This window comes from Orbicella franksi, chromosome 4 (assembly GCF_964199315.1).
Source record: "Orbicella franksi chromosome 4, jaOrbFran1.1, whole genome shotgun sequence".
NCBI lineage: Eukaryota > Metazoa > Cnidaria > Anthozoa > Scleractinia > Merulinidae > Orbicella > Orbicella franksi.
The window spans coordinates 18,546,626-18,567,470 of record NC_138148.1 but is presented as its reverse complement, the minus strand read 5'-3'; the positions used below and the strand labels follow the sequence as shown (position 1 = coordinate 18,567,470).

The 20,845-nt window shown below is 41.6% G+C and overlaps 4 protein-coding genes across 4 annotated transcripts; 2 read left to right on the top strand and 2 right to left on the bottom strand.

The window, feature by feature from the left end:
• Positions 1-710: 710 nt before the first annotated feature.
• Positions 711-1,833, top strand: LOC145484796 (uncharacterized). Its single transcript, XM_081463430.1, has one exon. The coding sequence runs from the start codon at positions 741-743 to the stop codon at positions 1,668-1,670; it is 930 nt and encodes a 309-aa protein (XP_081319556.1). The 5' UTR covers positions 711-740; the 3' UTR covers positions 1,671-1,833.
• Positions 1,825-20,827, bottom strand: LOC145484781 (DNA-directed RNA polymerases I and III subunit RPAC1-like). The gene is made up of 13 exons (XM_081463418.1): positions 20,714-20,827; positions 20,558-20,629; positions 20,328-20,435; positions 19,856-19,918; positions 17,489-17,558; positions 13,654-13,773; positions 13,450-13,499; positions 13,048-13,113; positions 11,810-11,876; positions 11,148-11,267; positions 3,792-3,859; positions 3,209-3,257; positions 1,825-2,677 (listed from the first exon to the last, which is right to left on the bottom strand). The coding sequence occupies exons 1-13, from the start codon at positions 20,771-20,773 to the stop codon at positions 2,556-2,558; spliced, it is 1,035 nt and encodes a 344-aa protein (XP_081319544.1). The 5' UTR covers positions 20,774-20,827; the 3' UTR covers positions 1,825-2,555.
• Positions 5,994-10,326, bottom strand: LOC145484888 (uncharacterized). Its single transcript, XM_081463516.1, has 2 exons — positions 8,128-10,326; positions 5,994-7,864 (listed from the first exon to the last, which is right to left on the bottom strand). The coding sequence occupies exons 1-2, from the start codon at positions 8,640-8,642 to the stop codon at positions 7,717-7,719; spliced, it is 663 nt and encodes a 220-aa protein (XP_081319642.1). The 5' UTR covers positions 8,643-10,326; the 3' UTR covers positions 5,994-7,716.
• Positions 13,868-15,548, top strand: LOC145484845 (protein CFDP2-like). Its single transcript, XM_081463486.1, has one exon. The coding sequence runs from the start codon at positions 15,084-15,086 to the stop codon at positions 15,537-15,539; it is 456 nt and encodes a 151-aa protein (XP_081319612.1). The 5' UTR covers positions 13,868-15,083; the 3' UTR covers positions 15,540-15,548.
• Positions 20,828-20,845: the final 18 nt, after the last annotated feature.

Below are 20,845 nucleotides of genomic sequence, written 5' to 3'. Positions count from 1 at the left end.
GCCAAGGGTATTCGTTGCTATGGACCACTTTCAACTGTCTGAACATCGTTTATGCTACCGCTGACGTCATTTGCTACTGATCAATTTATTAAAAATACTATAATCAATTCCATGAAACAGCGACTAAAATCAATTCATTAAAAACAGGTACACAAGTGTACATGTGGTCACTGCTGTGTATGAGAAGTACGAAGGCCGCTCATGAGATTTTAGGTGAAAATTTCATAAAAGGTGCGTTTCTTTAAGAAAATCCAAGATTGGATTCTTAAATCCGTAAACGGATTTTGCGTTTCTTTACTTAACAGATTAATCCAAGATCAATCGGATCATGGTGCATCAAAGGAACCGAAGAATCCTTGCCTGGAGTGGATTCTTCGGTTCCTTTGACGCACCAAGATCCGAGAGATTAAAGAAACGCACCCAAAGACTTCACACCAAAGAGATCATTTACCGAGATAACTACTTATCAACGACTATAAGATCATTTTCAAAATATGAAATTACATGTGTCAAAAAAAAAATCTACCAAAATATAGATTTTGACAAGTTTATAGAGAGAAAGAGTGGAAGAGACGATTTTTCGCTTTTTGTTTCTGTTTCGTTTTGTTTGTTTTCTTGTAGTTTTCTTACATAATTTTTCATGAATGCGAGAGCGGCTAGTAACCTACACAGTTTATTCGGGAACAATATAAAAGTAAATGTAAACAAATAACAGTCTTGCTCCAACTACGCTAACCTTAATGCTACTTTTCGTCAGGATGAGAGGAAACTGTGTACCCATGGTGCTCCGCCGAGCATTGGAGCTTACTTCATTCATTTGCTTTACTTCCCTGCTCATCTTCACTATAAGAGATAATTTGCACTTTAATCTAAGGATATCGGATTCCGTCAACAAACACCTGCCAAGATCATCGTGCAACGTGGAACTCGAAATCGGAGAAATGTGCCCGAAGCTGTACACAGACCTGGGAGGCAGGTGCGAGCTCGACAGTAGCGGGTTCCATTGTCCTGACATTCGACACATGGCTGATACGTCAATGAGGCAGTCCCAGCTTGTGATGACCCGGATGTTGCAGATTTTTCATCTCATAGCCACAAGACACAACATACGGTACTGGCTAAGTTCCGGCACGCTCTTAGGCGCTGCAAGACACAAAGGTTTCATTCCCTGGGACCACGATGTCGACATAGAAATGCCTCTGCAGGATTACATCAAGTTTTACAAAGTCGGAAGCAAAGAACTTCCGAACGACATCTTTTTTCAGAATTCTGAGACAGACGTTTATTTAAAATTGGCCAAACCCGAAGATCTCGTCCTCCCGTTTCACCACGAAATAGGTTATTACACAAGCCCACTTAACCATCGCTTGAGGGACAGAGCCAGTTGCTATGGTTACTGTCTATTGTACGACTGTGAGTGGCACGACGGTCTTATGATAGACTTGTTCGTGAGCGAAAGGGAAACAAACGACGTGTTTCCATTGGGAGAAATGGAGTTCGAGGGTTTTGTATTTCCAGTTCCAAAGAACTGGAGTGGGATTTTAAAGGAAACATACGGTAACGATGCGTTGGAAATACCTAGGGACGTGACGGGACGAGAGCCCTTCATACTACCATACCCGAGGAAAACCTGCAAGAAATTAACCATAGAAACCGATAATCTGGACTGAATGAAGAAAATCGTCTATCTCCAACTGCTTCCACTAGTGAATGCAGTCAAGTGATTTTATCTTATGTGTTCACACCAACATGCAAGCACTGTTTAGTTGACGGCACGCTATTAATCATAACTCTTACAACCGAATATCTGTATTGACGAAAAAAAAAAAAAAACGGACAGGAGTATTTTTTCAAAAACTAAAATATCACCAGATATGTATCAAATTAGACTGTAAGAGCGGGGGACGTGTACAGCAAATACTAATTTTCGCAAATTCCACGGAGACGGGCGTTTGTAAAAGTTGAATACTTCCAAGTTCGAAAAGGGCCAGAATTGAGGGATTGGGGGGGGGGGGGGGAGGGGCAGGGGACAGGGGGCAGAATTGCGCTAGGTCAGAGTACGCCAGGTCATCGCTCGTTTCGGATAATGAGCTACTGGGAGTAGTACTTTAATTTACCAATATAAATCTCATTTTCGTATTCATACCCTGAGAACTACATGTATACTCGTTACTATCGTCTACACAAGTTTGCAAAGTTTCACATAACCAAAGCAATATTAGCTGCTTTTGGCGAGAGGCCACCATTGAATTCGTCGCGCGAGGTATTGTGGCAAAAGTTCCTCTTGACTTCGATTCAGATTGGCTATTTTCTGTAAGACGTACGATGAGCGCGAATGGTCGAACGAATCCACGTTGGAAATGTTCATTTGTGGAGCAAGTGAGTTATCGTTAAATGGCCTTTTTAAATCGCGCACGACTTAAGACACGATAGGTGTTTCAGTAAATACAGAACTGATATTGACTGTCCTTTCCCTCAAGCATCGGAAGCCAAGGCATACCTCTGAGAGATTGTTTTCGTTCTTCTTCTTCGCTGTGAAAAGAAAACAACCGAATTCAAGTATCCAAGCAATGGCTGTCTAGTTCAGAGAGGAAATGTCTGCATTTTCCGAGTAAGACTTTAATGGACTCACAAACCAGTGTATCGGAGGACAAAGCGCCGGTTGATTCTACTGAAACTAAAGTGAAAACAAAACTGAAATGTAAGTTCATATTAACCGTGCAACTTACGTATAAAAGATAGGGGAATAGATCGGGCGTAGGGGAATACAGGAACATCGAGCTAGCAGAATCAGTGCGCCGGCATTTTCTATTGAACCAAAAAATCCAGTGGTGAATGGAACAGTATTTTTCACAGTTGTCGGAAAAGAGGACAGCCACGGAAGCTTTACCCAAAGTTTCGGAAATTTCTTACTGGGAATTTCTGCTCCATTTGATTTTTAACCCGGAATTTCTGAAATATTGACTTGAATGGCTCGCATTTCGAAAATGTAGAGATTTTAGGATTTTCCGGGAACATTTCCAGGGAAATTTCCGCGCCATTTGCCCCAGTTTCGAAAATTGGGGAATTTTTGTCGAATGGAAAGCGCCCGGTATGTAGTATCCTAATTTTCATGTCGTTTAAAATTTCTTATGGAGGAGTTCAGCATGGAGGTGAAATATCAAAACTACACAATAAGAAAAACAATTAACATCTCAAGTTAACTTACAAATAAAGTGGTCTCTTATCCGCGACAGCTTCACTCGATTCTTCAAATCCTAAGTAAACATTAAACTTGTTTTATCCATGTTTATTTTGTGAAGTAAGATAAGGGTCTTTAGCATAGTTCGAAATCCTTCAAGGGCCAATTTCAATATATTGAAATTCTAACTTCCTTCCGAAGCTTGGGGGAACCGAACGACACAAAGGAATCCTACAACCTCGAGCTGATTGCTTTCCTTGTGTTCTCCCAAGGAGCCACGTGAAATGTCAATACATTAAAATATTGCCCTATTTGCATGTATTAAGGCACTGTTAAATGGTTCACTCAGCTTTATCCAACAACGTGGGCACAATCGTTTCCTCCAAAATCATCTACATGCATTTGCTCACGCAATTAGCTTGGCCGACCTGTGACGCAACGCGCGTAAGCTGGGGAAAAACAGATTGGTCGAGAACAAGCATGCTTTTTCTAATTGGTCAGGAAACTTAGCATGAATTTTCTTCAACCAATAACAGCTACCAGATTGTAATGCTCCATTGTTTCAACCGTCAACCAATTGATAGAAAATAACTGTTATCACAAAGCCTACCTCGTGTCTAAAGACCTCTCTACTACAGGTATCTCGTCTAGGGTTGGCAACGACAGCTCTCTTCACTCCTATAAAAGAGCACCAAGTATTATTGTAAAAAAAATGAAGCTAATATAATTCTAGAGTTTTCTCTTGTGCTACTCTGACAACACAGTCTTGTCCTCAATTTAAACTTGGTCAATGTTATCACTCTTAAATCGAGTGATGCATGCGCCGTGTTCATTCGATAATTAACCGCGCGGCCATGGGCCGAGCGCGGTTCTAGGTTTACCCGTGGTTTATTATTAACCGCGCGGCCATGGGCCGAGCGCGGACCTGCGCTCGGCCAAATTCCGAGTCACGCAACGTGTGATGTTTTTTCCGCCAGAAGCTGTTAAAACATTAATACACGGATAATTTTACGGATATTGTTTCTTTTGTTGTGGGTAAAATATATTTTCTTTTGGTTTTATCGAAGCGTTGGATTCAAAGGGATTAATAGATACGCTAAAAAAAGGTATTACGTCAGCCATGGAATGCGTTAACGTTGCAGCTTTCACTTTCGCTACGTGACTAATAAGATCGTGTTTACTTTGGAAGTTTATTTCGCCAGAAGCGACGGTCATTAATTTATTTGCAAGTTTGCGAGTATTTCTTGTGGTTTTAGGCAAATGAAGTAAATTCTTTGGCTCTTTCATCGCAGCGAGTTCATAGATCGGAAGGGAAATGAAATATTTGCAAGCCAAGCAAAGAACATGTCAGGACATGCAATGATTACGTCATTGGTAGGGAAATAACCACCGTACTAAAGATAGCCGTCGATAACGCAATTCTTGAATTATGTGACTCGTGTGACTTCTTTGCTAGCCCTTTACTCAAGGAAAATATTAAATTTAAACTTGACTTCTAAGAAAGAAAGCTGTTGTTAATAGTGTTCGTATCTTCATGCCCATACATATCCCAAAGAAAGTTCCAGATTAACACTATTACGTCATCGGAGATTTCGCAACGGCTACGACTGATGGTGCAATAGTACAGTCTGTGTTGATCAAGTGATGTGATGTCTACAGTAATCAATGAATCATCAAGGATTACTTTCGAATGTACACTGCGTTGCAACTGTAGTGCTAAGAAAATAGTTAAATTTTAAAAGCGCGGTTTTAAGATCTAACAGATCTTCTTGTTATTTTTTAACCGCGCGGCCATGGGCCGAGCGCGGTTCATGGTTTACCCGTGGTTTTTTTTTTTTTTCGCAGATTTGTCTGCGAGCAGACCCAAGCTTCCACTCGGCCAAATTTTGAGTCACGCAACCTGTGATGTTTACTCGCCAAAAGCTGTTGAAACATTAATAAATTTCATCTTTCGCGGGAAAAAATTAAATACCCAGCGCTCGTCAAAAATTATATTTTTTCACCAGAAATTTCGCTCGGAACATATACATATTTATATTCGTTTGAATCGTCGATGAAATGACCTTTTCCAGATATTTTTTCCTTCGGGGTCAACCGAAACCTCCGATTACAAAATCACGCCGAACCCACACGTTGCAAAAAAATCTCTTCAAAACCCTGACTTCGAAGCGATATAACACTTCAGCGTTAATAGCTACCACACATCGGCAGACGGTAAATCTATTCCTTAACAATCCAGCTTTATCGTGTTAAAATTTCAGCGAAATCGAACAAAACCAGAATTAATTAGAAATTTTTTGTGACCTCACTCCCCAGACTTGACCTAACAAAGGAAGCAACGGTCGCCCATAGCAACCGAAAAACACAAACATAACAAAGCCGACGTTTCGGCCAAAAAACTCCGGAATTATCGCCTGAGAGCTTAAACTTGAATGGGAACATCTTTTTCGAACTTTTTTCAACTGATTTAGACGAAAGACTGGCCTCGGCGGGCTACAAAAAAGACCAAGAGAAAAACAGAACAAGACAGCAGAACAAGCCGATAATATTTCATAACAATAATCAATATTTAAACAGGGTGACCCCTTCAGTCGCAGGACTGGTATCAACTGGGGCCCTGTATAACGTAAAATAAAAAGAGCATGTATAAATAATATATATCTATAAAAAAAACTAACTACTTTAAAAGATACGCTGAAATGTTTAAAAAATTTAAAAGCTTAAAAAGGTAATAGCGTTCTCATAAAAATTGGATATCGAATTGAAAAGGTTCTAAAAAATAACCTAAGAAAAAAAATCGGAGAAAGCCTTGAAACGTTCCTTAGGTGGCAAAATCTTTATGTTCGTTGGAAGGCTATTAAATGTGCATGCACCATGATAATAAAAAGACTTTTTAGCGACATCTAAATGAAATTTGGGAAGAATAATGTCAGTGATTGACGATCTAGTGCATCTGTTAAAAACATGTTGGTTGTCGCTCTGGCAGCGTAACAGGAAATAGTCTTTAAAGTATAGAGGAACTTCTCCGACCAAGCACTTGTTAACTAACAGTGCACAGTGCTTTTCCATGGTTTTTGTAAGAGAGGGCCAGCGTAGGTTCTCGAGTATTGTTTCCGTGGCTATGTCAGGTTTAAAACCATATACGATTTTCGCAGCTCGTCGTTGCAGGCGTTCAAGAGTCTTTCTGCTCGGGATGCCAGTCTCAAGAAATATCGTAGATCAAAATTAGACACCGATTTGGCCGCATATCGATTACTCCGAAACAAAGTCAGTGCAAGGATTAAACGTGCTAAACGTCGCATGACTTTCGGCACGAAAACGAAAATACAGCTTACTTCTGGATAAATTCAGCCTTAGAAGCCAGCAACCGGTCCCAAATTACTTTCTGTATCCTTACAAATGTCTTGACTTCCATCTCCGAAAGATTTTGCCCCAATTTTGAGCAAATAAACATTTCGTCGACGGTGACCGCCATTACGGTGGCTTGCATACTAAATTAGCTAAGTTAACAAAATTCTCCCGAGGGGGGGGATATGACAAATTTGGTGAGAATCAAAAGTAACGCCAATTTTCTGTCACGTTTTCAATCTGTGGTCACTGGAGTGACCAAAATCGATACATCGGTCGGGATAGAGTTTTATTATTAAATTATATGACTTGTGTGACTACTTTGCTAGCCCTTTACTCGTGGAAAACACCAATTAAATTTAATCATGACTTTTAAGAAAGAAAGCTGTTGTTAATAGTGTTATTATCGTGTCATTTATATCGTTCATGCCCATACATATCCCGAAGAAAGTTCTACAAAGATTAAGACCATTACTATGGCACGTTTTCAGGGTCAAAATAAAAACTAACTTTTCCACCTTTCCTTACCTGCTAAGTAAAATGTCTGTCATTTCCTGTCTTTGAAATTAGACAGTACGCATCTCTTTTGACCTCCGAAACAATACATTCCACGGTTCCTGAATACTAAAATCATAACATCCGGCATATTTTGACCTTTGAACAAAATTCTCCGCGTTTCCTGACTTCTCTCGAATTTTAAGTCCGGCATGTTCTGACTTTCAATGTAATTAGTTACCAAATACCGTACTACTTAGTTTAAACATCTCAACTAAACATCCCATGCCGGCACCTGACAAGCCATTTAGTTCATAATGAAATCTCGCTGCTGAGCCGACATTCTGATTTGCAAAATTTGTAAATGCGCGTTTTCTGACTTCTCGATTCTACCAGGCGTCTTTTCCGCGTAGGCGTGGATCCAACAATAATACACATAACATGTGATCAGGGTTTTCAAATTGAAATAAAGTAGCAGGAGGAAATCATAAAGTAGGCGGCAGACTCTAGGGTCATGATGTAGAGGAGCGCCGGAATGGCCTACCTCCTCCTGCACGGGGGGAGGGGGGGGGGAGGGCAATGGGATGAAGACCGTGGAAAATTTGAAAATCTATTTGTCTTGAGAAGCATTTTGATGACTGAAAAGTGCTTTTGTTGGAGGCTACTGTACACTTTATTTTAACAAGGGTTTATTAAAAATTCCTTGAGGGGAGTCCATATTCTACCACTGCTTGTTGGAAAAGGCCAAGAACAGTAGCTGCGGTATTCTTTGTTCCTGCTCTAAGATATACTGGAAATCTTGTGCATCCATCAACTCCACCATGCACTACAATCTTCCATCTGAAACTTAAAATACATGAGTCCATACTTTGCTGTCCTTTCATGGATTCTGTCCTCACTACCAACAACTAGTCTCCTTCGTAGCCGTTTTTTGGGTGTCACGCAACGCTTCTTTGGAGAGAACGTTGCGTGACATCCCCCCACCCCCCCCCCAAAAAAAAAACCGGCTGGGAAGGAGACTAACCAACAACCACCTGTATTAGAAACTAGGCACAGTAAATCTGAATAAATTTTATTTATAATCAATTACGAATAAGGTTCACCTGATCAATTTATGATTCCCGTCTATGTGCCATGTGCCACAGTACACAGCTCTTGGTGTAAGGAATAGCCATCTCACTGCAAGTCCCTCCGGATCCGTTCTTTGCATGCATTCTCGGGCTCTCAGCTGGGGCACATTTATATTGCGAAACACTAGCTGCGATTGGACCCTCCGATATCCCGCATCTGGAAAATCCCTATGAAAGGATCTTACCATGTTATCAAGGTCATCATCACTAATGGTTGTCGTCCTGTCGGTAATGGAGATATTGTACTCCCGCATACGTCTTTTTATGGTACTCTCACTCACACCAAGGGCTCTGGACATGTCGGGTAAGTTGATTTCATAATCGGCAAGATATTGCAGCTGCTCCCGTGGAATCTCGAACCTAGGACGCCCAACCGTTCTAGGCTGGTTTGCTACTGCTGGGGAGGAATGATACCAATTCCGCTCTACCTCCGACAACATTCGCGTCACAGTGGCGAGTGAGGGTCGAACTGTATCAAACACCTGCATGTTGTCAGCAAGTCGAACCAAATGGCGAGAAATTTGTTCCAATCGGAACAGAACATAATCAGCCACATCTTCACTAACTGTGTCCTGTTGAAGTCTCCTTGCAAGGTCGAATGATGTATGGCGAAGACTGCTCAAGAATTGCCCTTATGCCGTCGACACCATTAATAAATCCCCGGGAAAACCCCCGGCCCCCTTGGGTCCTGGCACTAGGTTTGCATCAGGGGATCCAGGCTTGCGCGGAAAAGACGCCTGGTAGAATCGAGAAGTCAGAAAACGCGCATTTACAAATTTTGCAAATCAGAATGTCGGCTCAGCAGCGAGATTTCATTACGAACTAAATTGCTTGTCAGGTGTCAGTATGGGATGTTACGTTGAGATATTTAAACTAAATATTACGACATTTGGTAACTAATTACATTGAAAGTCAGAACATGCCGGACTTAAAATTCGAGAGAAGTCAGGAAACGCGGAGAATTTTGTTCAAAGGTCAAAATATGCCGGATGTTATGATTTTAGTATTCAGGAAACGCGGAATGTATTGTTTCGGAGGTCAAAAGAGATGCGTACTGTCTAATTTCAAAGACAGGAAATGACAGACATTTTACTTAGCAGGTAAGGAAAGGTGGAAAAGTTAGTTTTTAATTTTGAGCCTGAAAACGCGCCATACATTACGTCATCGGAGATTTGTCAATGGCTACCACTGATGGTGCAATAATACAGTTTGTGTTGATCAAGTGATGTGATGTCTACAGTAGGAAAAGAATCATCAATGACTGCTTTGGAATGTGCACTGCGTTCCGACGGTAGTGCTAAGCAAACAGTTAAATTTTAAAAGCGCGGTTATAAGATCTAAGAGATCTTCTTGTTTTTTGTCGGTGACCAGACGCAGACCTCCGCTCGGCCAAACTTTGAGTCACGCAACGTGTGATTTTTTTCCGCCAGAAGCTGTTAAAACATAAATACACGGACAATTTTACCGATATTGTTTTCTTTTTTGTGGGTAAAATATATTTTCTTTTCGTTTTATCAAAGCGTTGGATTTAAAGGGGAAAATAAATACGCTGAAAAAAGGTATTAAGTCAGCCATGGAATGCGCTGACGTTGCAGCTTTCACTTTCGCTACGTGACAAATACGATCGTGTTTACTTTGCAAGTTTATTTCGGCAGAAGCGACGGTCATTAATTTATTTGTAATTTTGTGAGTATTTCTTGTGGTTTTACGCAAATGAAGTAAATCCTTTGACTGTTTCATCACAGCCAGTTCATAGATCGGAAGGAAAATTAAATATTTGCAAGCCAAGCAAAGAACGTGTCAGAACGTGCAAAGATTACGTCATTGGTAGGGAAATAACCACCGTACTAAAGATAGCCGTAGATAACGCAATTCTTGAATTATGTGACTCGTGTGACTTCTTTGCTAACCCTTAACTCAAGGGAAAAAACAATTAAATTTAATCGTGACTTTAAAGAAAGAAAGCGGTTTGTAATAGTGTTCGTATCTTCATGCCCATACATATCCCGAAGAAAGTTCCAGATTAAGACTATTACGTCATCGGAGATGTCACAACGGCTACGACTGATGGTGCGATAATAGAGTTTGTGTTGATCAAGTGCTGTGATGTCTACAGTAATCAATGAATCATCAAAGATTACTTTGGAATATGCACTGCGTTGCGACTGTAGTACTAAGAAAACAGTTAAATTTTAAACGCGCGGTTATAAGATCTAACAGATCTTCTTGTTCCTAACCCTGCAGGGTGTGTGTTTCTGGAGTTCACAACCTTTACGAATTCACTTACGCTTTATAAATTTTCACCGCCAAAAAAGCAAAAAAACACCACCTTTGCCGTCTCTCGTTTGCAGGTTAGCACTCTTGGGTTTATCTTAAAAATATTGAATAACTTCCCAATTTTCTGATGGATTTGATTAGGCAATAAAGGAAGAGGAGACTGCATTCAAGGCAAGCTAACACTAAACAGATCCCTTGTGCGAAGCTTGTGCGAATCCGATACGGAAAAGAGGATTCAGACATTTAGAACTCCACGGCTCTTGGAAACAAAATTTAGCTCGATGCAGAAAAAACAGCTTTTGAAGAACTTCTCCCTCCCTCCCTCCTCCCGCCTACCCCCCTCACTGTGACCTGACTTCGTTCCCTGGATGGGATAGAGAGAACATGAGAACCCACGCAACCTGAAACATCATTTAGTGAATTTGAGGTAACACCCTTGGGAAATCTCCTACTTTCCACCGAGCACTTCCAGCTTCCAGCTTGTGCGCATTTATGGCTCGCTAAACACGAAGTAAACATTTGAGCAGTTCTTAAAACGAGAAACATGACGTTCATTGTTATCCAACCACTAGCCATTACTATCCAACCACTTTCAGGACAGGTGATATCCAACCAATCAGAACGCACATTCTATGTGAAGTGTTTTATTACGAGTGCAGCACAGCAATCGCTATGCGTATGAAGTATTATTTTTATGACGTATGCATGTGACATACCGTTTTTATTCTCCACCTTTATTACACCTTCTGAGAAACATTCTGCCAACTTATCAGCCAGCTCATCTTCGCATGGTTTTGTAATTGTTATTTCTGGAAGAAGTCTGTACGATGCTGTGGCTGTGGAGAGAAGAAAAAACATACATTGTTTAACACTCCGTTATATATCATGGCCGTTTTTACGCCAGTAACATGCTCTTTGTTTCAGTTCAATCTCGAGCCAAGTTCGAAATACATGTAGACCAAATTGGAAATAAGCTCTCTCTAATAAACCATACGTCGAACTGTGCGAGTCTTAAGAGAGGTCAAGGATGAAGCCCTTCTTTTTATAACCGTTTTTAAAATAAGGCGAAAACGTGTATATTTGTTGTCAACAGGAGATTTTCTTCAATTTGTGTGTTCGTAGTTATTAAAGGCTTAGAAAACGAAGACAAAATTAGAGGCTGTTTTATTCGTTTGCCGTTTGCGTGAACGTTATTCTTACACTCTCTATAGACTGTCTCATGTACTGGGTACAAAAACAAATTAAACAAAAAAAACAAAGAAACAAACACAACAAAGACAAAGACCGAAAATCTGGACACAAATATCATATGCATTCTGACTTGCGTGCAAGGCTACACACGTTTCTCACTTGAGCAGAAACAGCTACATTAACATACCAACAGGAGAGAACTTTGCATGGTCCTTTCCGATTCCTTTGACAGCATGCATCTTGAGATCCAATTCCTGGAAAACCAAACATAACGACTGAAGAAAGTTTATACCCAGGTATTGTAGTCAACGTCCAACACGCGGTTGCTACAAACAAAATAAATTACAAGTTATAGACGAATACAATAAAAGAAACAGAAATAACGAGCCGAAGGTAGACGATACTTACAAACGTTGTATGACTAGGAAGCTAAGGTACACGTAAAAAAAAGGAAAACGGCAGGGCGGTAAACGAGACGAGATGACGGTAGCATCGCGAAGAAAATGCACAAATAAACTAGAAAGACGCATACAAAAGGGGACTGAAACAAAGCAAAATTATGCGAAAAAATCTAACAGAACATCGATAACGTGAAAGCGAGATAAACGAAAAGAATGCGATGATCACGAAAGAATGCACGCACAAACGGAAAAAATAACAATTAAATGCGGCTGCAACACCAGGTGTGCAGGGAGAGGTTATCAGAAACTTAGTCAAATCAATGTGATGTGCAAGCCATAAACACTACTCTGGATTCAACAGAGAGCCACTTATTCAACGGGAGGTTTTGATGGAGTAAATAAACTATTAGCCTATCGTAAGTGGAACTATTACTCGCTAATAGCCTTCCTTCTTTAGGCCTCTTCGCAGCATGTGCGCATAAGGCCCCCAAGAGGTCCCTCCAATGTTCGTTGTCCTAGGCGGTCTTTACAGCCTCATTCACCCACAGCAAAGCAACAAAAATAGAGAAATGAATTGTAAGAAAACTAAGTGTGCAATACGTCCCCTGTTTAACTGGAACCGCAATGAAAAATCAAGGAATGAGTTTTCCGTAAAGTGGACAATCTTCTTATTTTCCAGGTAGCTGTGCAATCGATTTTCTCAGCTTTCTGCAATGTGGCAGACAAATTGTCCCCAGAGGCTATGATCCTTTTTGAACAGCACTCAGAATGGCGACCTCTAGCTATAGCTAGACGGATTTTCTGTGCATGCTCAGCATATTCGATTTGTATCGCACCCATTTGTCAAGTTTGATGATACACGTAAGTCCAAGAATCGCTCAGTTCTGGTGTTGGACCAACCCAGATGTTGAGATCCTTGGTGCTGACCAAAAATATCACGGCCTCTGCAGATGAGAATGTACTCCTTAGTTAATGACTGGCTTTGTGGTGGTGTCAATCACTCCACCGTGCCATGGCAACATACCTGTCCTGGTCTCAACTTTGCTATCAGTATATCATTGTGCACTGGTCTAATATCTTGTGGACCGTACTGCGAACAAATGAAACAAGACGACTATGAGATGAATACACAGCAAAGGAGATCAACATCTCAGATCAAATGAGATGTTGTCATCTCCAACAGGCCATTTTACAGTTGTGTGCTTAGATACCTGGCCTATGAATGCAAGCGAGGCTGGAGGTGACCTTGCTTTGATACAGACCTCTCTGCCTTTTCATTGAAAGGCCGACTAGTTAGCATTAGAGCAACTTGATTTACACAACAAAAGAAGCGAGGTCTGTATCAGAACAAGGTCTCCTCCAGCTTCACTGCCATCCAGAGGCCAGGTCACTTAGCAGACAACTGTAAAATGGTCTATTATATTACCTTTCTGGCCTGATTTCCAACTGGCACCCACTTCAAGTGATCTGTGTTAACTGAAAAACAAACTTCTTTTAATTTAACTAAACTAGTAATGTTTAAACTACAATCACACAAATTAACAGTGAGCAATAAAAGACTTGCATATTATGGGTACAACCCAACTTATCGACCAAATATGCATCCTCCCTACAACTGCATGTAACATACCTTTAGAGTTAATAAATAATTCATCAGGATCGGTGGCATTCTTTGGTGCATTCTTGTTCTTGATGCACTTGACTTTAAGATCAAACTGTAGAGTTGTATTGTCCTTTGACTCTTCATCACCTTTGGTATAATAATAAACAAGTAAATAAATGTTAAATGCGTTAATAAACAAATAGCTGCAAACATCAGTATTACTTTCTTTGTCTTTTACTGTTATTCTCACAACACTGCCTTCCATTCTGGCGTATAACAGATATGTATCTGAAAAAGCGTCTACACCTACTGACAAAGATAATTGGGGATAAACTGTGACAGTCTTCACCTAGCACTAGCTTTCCTTATTGGGGAGGTGGGATGATGAAAAATGATACCCTTTGCCATTATAATGACCAAGCAAGTAGAAATTGACGATAAAAGTGAAGTACATTTCAGACTTGTCATGACACCATTTTCAAGTTAAAAAACATAAGAAATAAACTGCCAGGAAACGATAAAACATATTAAATAATTAATCAATCTGGGGCTATACGACATGGGGGCGCGTTCCCCAGGTGGCGGATAGAGGAGCCCTCCCTTTGGGGGGTTGCACCTGAACAATACGGAATAGGGTGTCGCGGACCGACATAGCCTAGGAGAAGGACAACTCTGATCTCAAAACCCGGGTAGATGGAGCTCGATAGCCTTGGTAGGCAGTCCGTCTAGGAGAAGGAGAACTCTGATTCTAAACCACGTGTGGATGGAGCTTGTTAGCCTTGGTCAGCAATCCATCTACGAGAAGGAAAAATCAGAAACCAAACCAACCGGCCCTCCAGGTTCGGGGGTTGGGCGCTGGGCTAACAACCCAGCCCTGGAATAAAAAAAACAGACCTGTTACAGAAACCCCAACAACAAATCCAGAAAACAACTTGGTTGCAGAAGAGTCCTCTCCAGTAGAGCCTATGATGCGGGCTGGTGAAAGCCTTCGGGAGGCCAATGTGCAGACAACTCTTCTGTCAGCCAAAAGCAAGATCAGAATAGGGACCTGGAACATCCGAACCCTATATGAGGCAGGGAAATCTGCACAAGTGAGCAGGGAAATGCATCACTACAACCTCAAGATGCTAGGGCTGTGTGAAACACACTGGAACGGCACTGGATGAACGCAACTGACGAGTGGTGACACTATCATCTACTCTGGACATGGGGAAAGACACCCACACGTTCAAGGAGTAGCCCTGCTTCTGACAACTGAGGCAGCACAGGTACTACTCTCCTGGGAGCCAGTATCACTGAGGCTCCTGACGGCAAGGTTAAACTCCAAGGGGAGGAAAGTCACCGTCATCCAGTGCTATTCACCCACCAACGCAGCAGAGACCACGGAAAAGGAGGCATTCTACGAACAGCTCCAGGCAGTGACGGATAAGCTGCCAAGAAGAGACCTGAAGATCCTAATGGGTGACCTCAGGGCAAAGGTGGGGGCAGACAACACCAACAGAGAACTCGTCATGGGAAAACATGGAGTTGGCATCCAGAACGAGAATGGAGAGCTACTTACTGAGTTCTGCACCTTCAACGACCTGGTCATTGCAGGCACCGTGTTCCAGCATAAGCAGATCCACAAGACGACAAGGACATCACCAGATGGGAGGACTGTGAACCAAATCGATCACATCACCATCGGAAGAAAGAGGAGGAGAAGCTTGCTGGACGTCAGAGTCAAACGAGGGGCAGACGCAGCCTCTGACCATCACCTGGTGGTGGCAGACCTGAAAGTCAAGCTGAAAGTCTACAGAGACCGAGTAGACAGGCCATCCCACAAATACAACGTACACAGCTTGAAAGACAAAACAAAGGCTGAGATCTACCAATGTGAACTGAGAAACCGGTTCAGTGCACTCGCCCACTAACCAGAAGAATCAGTAGAGGAGAAATGGCGTGGCCTGAGGGACACCTGGAAGGCCACATGTAACAAGGTCCTGGGGAAGAAAACTAAATAACACAAAGAGTGGCTGTCAGCCAATACCTGGACCCTCATCAACAAGAGGAAACAGCTGAAGAACGGCATCAATCACACCCAAGACCTGCAACAGAAGCAAAATCTACGGGCCCAGTACTGGGAGTTGAACCAACAGGTCAAGAAAAGCACCAGAGCGGACAAGAGGAGCTTCATACACGATCTCACAGAAGAAGCAGAAACAGCAGCTGGCAAAAGAGACATGAAGATGCTGTATGAGATCAGAAGAGCACTGTTAGGGAAGAACAAGGCCCCCTCAAGACCAGTGAAAGACAAGAACGGCAAGACCATCACAGATGAAGCCAAAGAGAGAGCAAGATGGGGAGAACACTTCCAAGAGATTCTCAACAGACCACCACCTCAAGTCCCACCTGACTTCCCACCAGCAGCAAACCAGCTAGAGGTGAGCATCAATCCACCAGCCAAGGCCGAGGTTAGCAAAGCCATCAAGTCCTTGAAGTCAGGCAAGGCAGCAGGCCCAGACGGCATTCCACCAGAAGCACTAAAGGCAGACGTCCAGACCTTCACAGAGATGCTCCATCCACTCCTGATGAAGATCTGGGAGAACGAGCAGATCCCGGAGGAATGGAAGAAAGGGTACCTGGTGAAACTGCCAAAGAAAGGGGACCTGTCATCATGCAACAACTGGCGGGGAATCATGCTGCTGTCCATCCCAAGCAAGATCCTGACAAGAATCATCCTGGAGAGACTCAAGAAGGCCCTGGACGAAACTCTACGAGAGGAGCTGGCAGGTTTTCGCCAAGACAGATCCTGCACAGACCACATCACCACGCTGCGAAGTACCATCAAGCAGTCGCTGGAATGGCAGACCCCACTGTACTCAGTATTCGTCGACTTCCAAAAGGCATTCAACAGTGTCGATCGAGGCATCATCTAGAGACTCATGCAACACTACAGCTTCCCCCCCAAGTTCATTTCCATCATACAGCAACTGTACGACATCTCCAGCTGCCAAGTCATACACGATGGGAAGTTGATGGACACATTCCAGGTACAGACCGGTGTTCGTCAAGGCTGCTTACTATCGCCAACCATCTTCCTTTTGGTATTCGACTGGATTATGAAGCAGGCAACATCAGACAAAAAGACTGGCATCCAGTGGATTTTCGCTCCACAACAAGATCAGAATCTTCAACACCAGCATCAAGTCTGTCCTACTGTATGCCTCCGAAACATGGAGAACTACCAAGTCAAACACCCACAAGCTGCAGACCTTTATCAACAGATGCCTCAGAAAAATCATCAACATCAGATGGCCAGACATCATTTCCAACGCTGACCTCTGGGACAAGACTGGTCAAAGCCCCATGGAAGTGGAGATCAGAAAAAGGAAATGGGGGTGGACTGGCCACACACTCAGGAAGTCCCCCTCAAACGTCACCAAGCAAGCCCTTAACTGGAATCCACAAGGAAAGTGAAAAGTAGGAAGACCGAAACAGGAGCACTGACGCAGAGGTGAAGGCCATCGGAACGACATGGGCACAGCTGAGGAGGACCTCACCGAACCCAGTGCGTTGGAGGAGTGTTGTTGCCACCCTATGGTCCTCAGGGAATCAAAGAGCTTAAGCAAGCAAGCAATCTGACAGTTTGTTTATCTTTTTGACCTTGAAAATGATGTCATGACGACTCTGAAACATTGTTCACCTTTAATGTTAATTTTTACTAGCTTGTGCATTACAAAACGTTTGCTTGTGATTATTATAATGGGCAGTTGGAAATTATCCCAGGGCTTGGACTCGCATACCACATATTTTACAGGATGGTATGAAGTATAGGTTTGAAGATTATATTAATTCCGGGCCAGAAATGTTTACTTCTTACCATCTGACTTGAAATCAAATTCCCTGGGGTCTGCATAGATTGGGATTAGTCCAAGCCTGTGAGCCAATACCTAGAGAAAGGAGAGAAAAAAAGGTGTTTCACTGATTTACAGATTAAAGACTAGCTTACATACTGTATGCCATTGTTCACTTACAAATAATATTATTATAATTTAAGAAATGATTGAAAAAGCATTCTTTCCATATTATATTGAGAAGTAAGTTTTGTCTTTTTGTATTCTTACATGACTTGTACACCCGTAACACCATTTTAGGAGCTTCAGGAAATCACAACTTTTTAACATGTTCCTTGATTATTTTTGCTTCAATGCTCTTATAAGTTTGTCTGCACAAGGACAAACATAATTTCATGAACCGTACACCTATGTACATGTATTTGTTTACCACATACACGCATGTGATATCCGAGCCAGCCAGCAAGTACAAGTTAATAATTTATTTATTGCAACAATCCACATTTCAGAACATTTACTATTTACCAACTGGAAAACTTTCACCATTTTCTGATAAAACCAAGCTCAATAACAGTGATATGATGAAATATTCCTTAACCAAGTTAGGTTGGAATATAGAGGAAAAAAGGGCTCTTGGCTTTCTCGACAAGCACCACTGTTCTAAATCTATACACCATGACCTTGACCCAAGTATTTTCCCAACCAGCAATCCAACTCAGTCAAAAGGATATAGTGTCTGACTGATTATGACTGTGAAGAGACAAATTGTACGTGATGTGTATGTATGCACATGTTGATGTTGAATGCTTATAGTCAGACCGGCCAACTCTCCCGGTTTTCCTGGGTGTCTCCAAGTTTTTCATCAAATCTCCCAGTCTCCTGGTTAGAGCATCAGATCTCCCGGGAACTACCTACCTTGACCCTTTTTAATTTTTTTTTTTTCACTAATTTCATTATTTTCGAGATTTCAAAAAGGAAAATAAAACAAGAGGGGAATCGGAAAATGTAAAACAGAGCAATCAAATCGATATATATTTAACAAGTAACCTAATTGGTCAGAAATCAACCAATCAAATTGCATATTAACACATGGTACAAAATTGGCGCGGTTTTTGCAGGCTGTTTAAATATCAGTTGAAGCGAAGATGGCCAGCATGCATTTTGGATCGCCTCCAGGTTTTTGTACTCTGGGGGTTGGAGGTATGTATAGTGGTCAATGTGCTTAGTTACACCACCAATGTAGTTACAGTTCTCAGGCATGCCACTTACAAAATGTAAACTATCAGTGCTTTCAGTAAGATTTGAAGTAGGTGTCTCCCTTTTGTTAGCATCCGCCAGAGCTGATAAAAGGGGCCGAAGGACCCCTGTCCGCTAGGGGGGTATTGGGGCATGCCCCGCCAGAAAATGTTTGAAATCGGAAAGCTAGGAAACACAATTTCCAGTGATTTGACACAAAATATTAACACCCAAGCATTCATTATTTTTATCAGAAAAAAGTATTTTTTGAGATTTAATATTTCGTAATGTATTGTTCAAGATGCAAACATCGATACTAAATAGCGGGGCCGAACACAAAACTGTTCATAATAAGTTACATACTGAAGTCAAGACCTTTTAAAAACCAAAGTCATTCATGATATATGACACTTGGCTTGATGTTAACTTCTTACACCATATTAAAGACTTATCTGATTACGTTTGTGAGCTTTGTGAAGTTGAACTAGAAGCAGACAGAAACACAGCATGGACTGCTGCCGCTTTCTCATGGACCTGACGATGCATGAAAATGAGGCTTCTTAAAACACAAGGTACATCACGTAACGTGCGCTGGAGTATGACCTTTAGTGACGATGGTGTTTACGACAATATTACGTTTAATACGCAAATGAAAAATGAATACTTGTGGCTTTTAAAGCGGTAAAATCACAGGGTAGTGTATAAATTAACTATTAATTTTGGTTGTTTTTTTTCTAATGTTTTTATTAGCTTTCTAATAATAACTAACCATTTAATAGGGTGAATTGCTAGTTCCTTTTTATTTGACGACTCCATAAGCACATTAATGCAGGAATAGAGCCAGCGATTCACAAGAGAGTACCCACCAGAGCTCCAGTGGGAGCCGGGTCTTACTGAAAGCACTGACTATAAGAAAAAAAATATTTCAAATGAAACAGTTGGTCCTTCACATGCATGACCGAAGTCTGCCAAGAAACAACTCCAGCTAAGTGGTCAGAGCAGGACTTGAACTCAGCAGGACTTGAACTCATGACCTCCACATTTCAAGTCCGTCACCCCAACCACTCTGCCATGCCGCCCATAAATTGGACCGAATTGCAGATCTAGGATGGGAAAAGTAAAATTGTGTAGATGTAATTTATGTATGCTCAACTGACCTCATCCTGAATGATAGAGGTGTTGTTATAAATGAAAACCTTCTCAATTGCCATTGTTGGAACCTGCATTGAAGTATAGTAACTTGTGTCAGTAATAAAACTATTATTTCATATTAAAACAGCCTCTTGATGTCCTAGGCAACAGCATTTGTAGAATATTGGGCAGCCACATTGTACTGAATGGCTAACCAAAATTGTTTAAGAACTACATGTAAGCAATTTGAAACAGTAGGAACTCAACAATAACACAAATGAGTTCCAGCCAGGTATCAAAAAATTAAGCTCACATTTTGGGAGGATCTGCCTTCCAGGCGCCTTCCCCACCACCAACCCCACCTCCAGAAATCTTACTAACCCTGTTCAGTTGTCAGTTGTATTGTTCCCAGATATCTTCTCAGCCACATGAATCTGCAGTATCTCCAGTATTATCACTTTAAAACAAACCAGAACACACTACAAGACAGAAACCTACCTCTGCCAACAAAATCCTCCTCAATGCATTGGCAATGGAAGCGTCTACACCAACCATGTCAAACTCCATTTCTGTCTTACCCATGTGGACTATGTCAATTCGAAATTTCTGCAATGCAACAGGACGAAACAAAAAAAAACAAAATCTGTTAAAACCACGCATCGCAATAAAGAAACTAAACGTCCAGTTCTGAGCTGGCAAGAACGAATTTCTTGTACGAGTTCACCTACTTCTTCGAATTTTTCTTGGCTCCACGTGTCGTCATAACCAGTGTAATTTCCGGGGAAATCTGTGCTGTGCGTCTGAAAAAGAAACGAATCTTGTCAGATACTGTATTAGATATGTTATACTCAATTATTCATGTGTTGAACAGATGTTCAACTCACATTAATCACATCATGTTCTCGAAGACTAATTCTTGTCCGAATCTCTTCCACGGAGGCCATCTTGGATTTGGCTAGTCCCAGTTTCTCGCAGGCAGAAAGGTAATTTCGAACCCAGATTTCCCTCTTACCTTG

What these genes read in the sequence shown, in the direction of transcription:
- LOC145484888 (XM_081463516.1), bottom strand. Translation starts at nt 8,642, where the DNA reads ATGCAGGTGTTTGATACAGTTCGACCCTCACTCGCCACTGTGACGCGA. An exon ending in GGGAATCATAAATTGATCAG is followed by an intron (nt 7,865 to 8,127) that starts GTGAACCTTATT and finishes TTTAAGTTTCAG; the next exon opens with ATGGAAGATTGTAGTGCATG.
- LOC145484781 (XM_081463418.1), bottom strand. Translation starts at nt 20,773, where the DNA reads ATGGCCTCCGTGGAAGAGATTCGGACAAGAATTAGTCTTCGAGAACAT. An exon ending in TTGGAAATCAGGCCAGAAAG is followed by an intron (nt 13,114 to 13,449) that starts GTAATATAATAG and finishes ATTTGTTCGCAG; the next exon opens with TACGGTCCACAAGATATTAG. An exon ending in AAAGGTGGAGAATAAAAACG is followed by an intron (nt 3,860 to 11,147) that starts GTATGTCACATG and finishes GCTCTTTTATAG; the next exon opens with GAGTGAAGAGAGCTGTCGTT.
- LOC145484845 (XM_081463486.1), top strand. Translation starts at nt 15,084, where the DNA reads ATGGGTGACCTCAGGGCAAAGGTGGGGGCAGACAACACCAACAGAGAA.
- LOC145484796 (XM_081463430.1), top strand. Translation starts at nt 741, where the DNA reads ATGCTACTTTTCGTCAGGATGAGAGGAAACTGTGTACCCATGGTGCTC.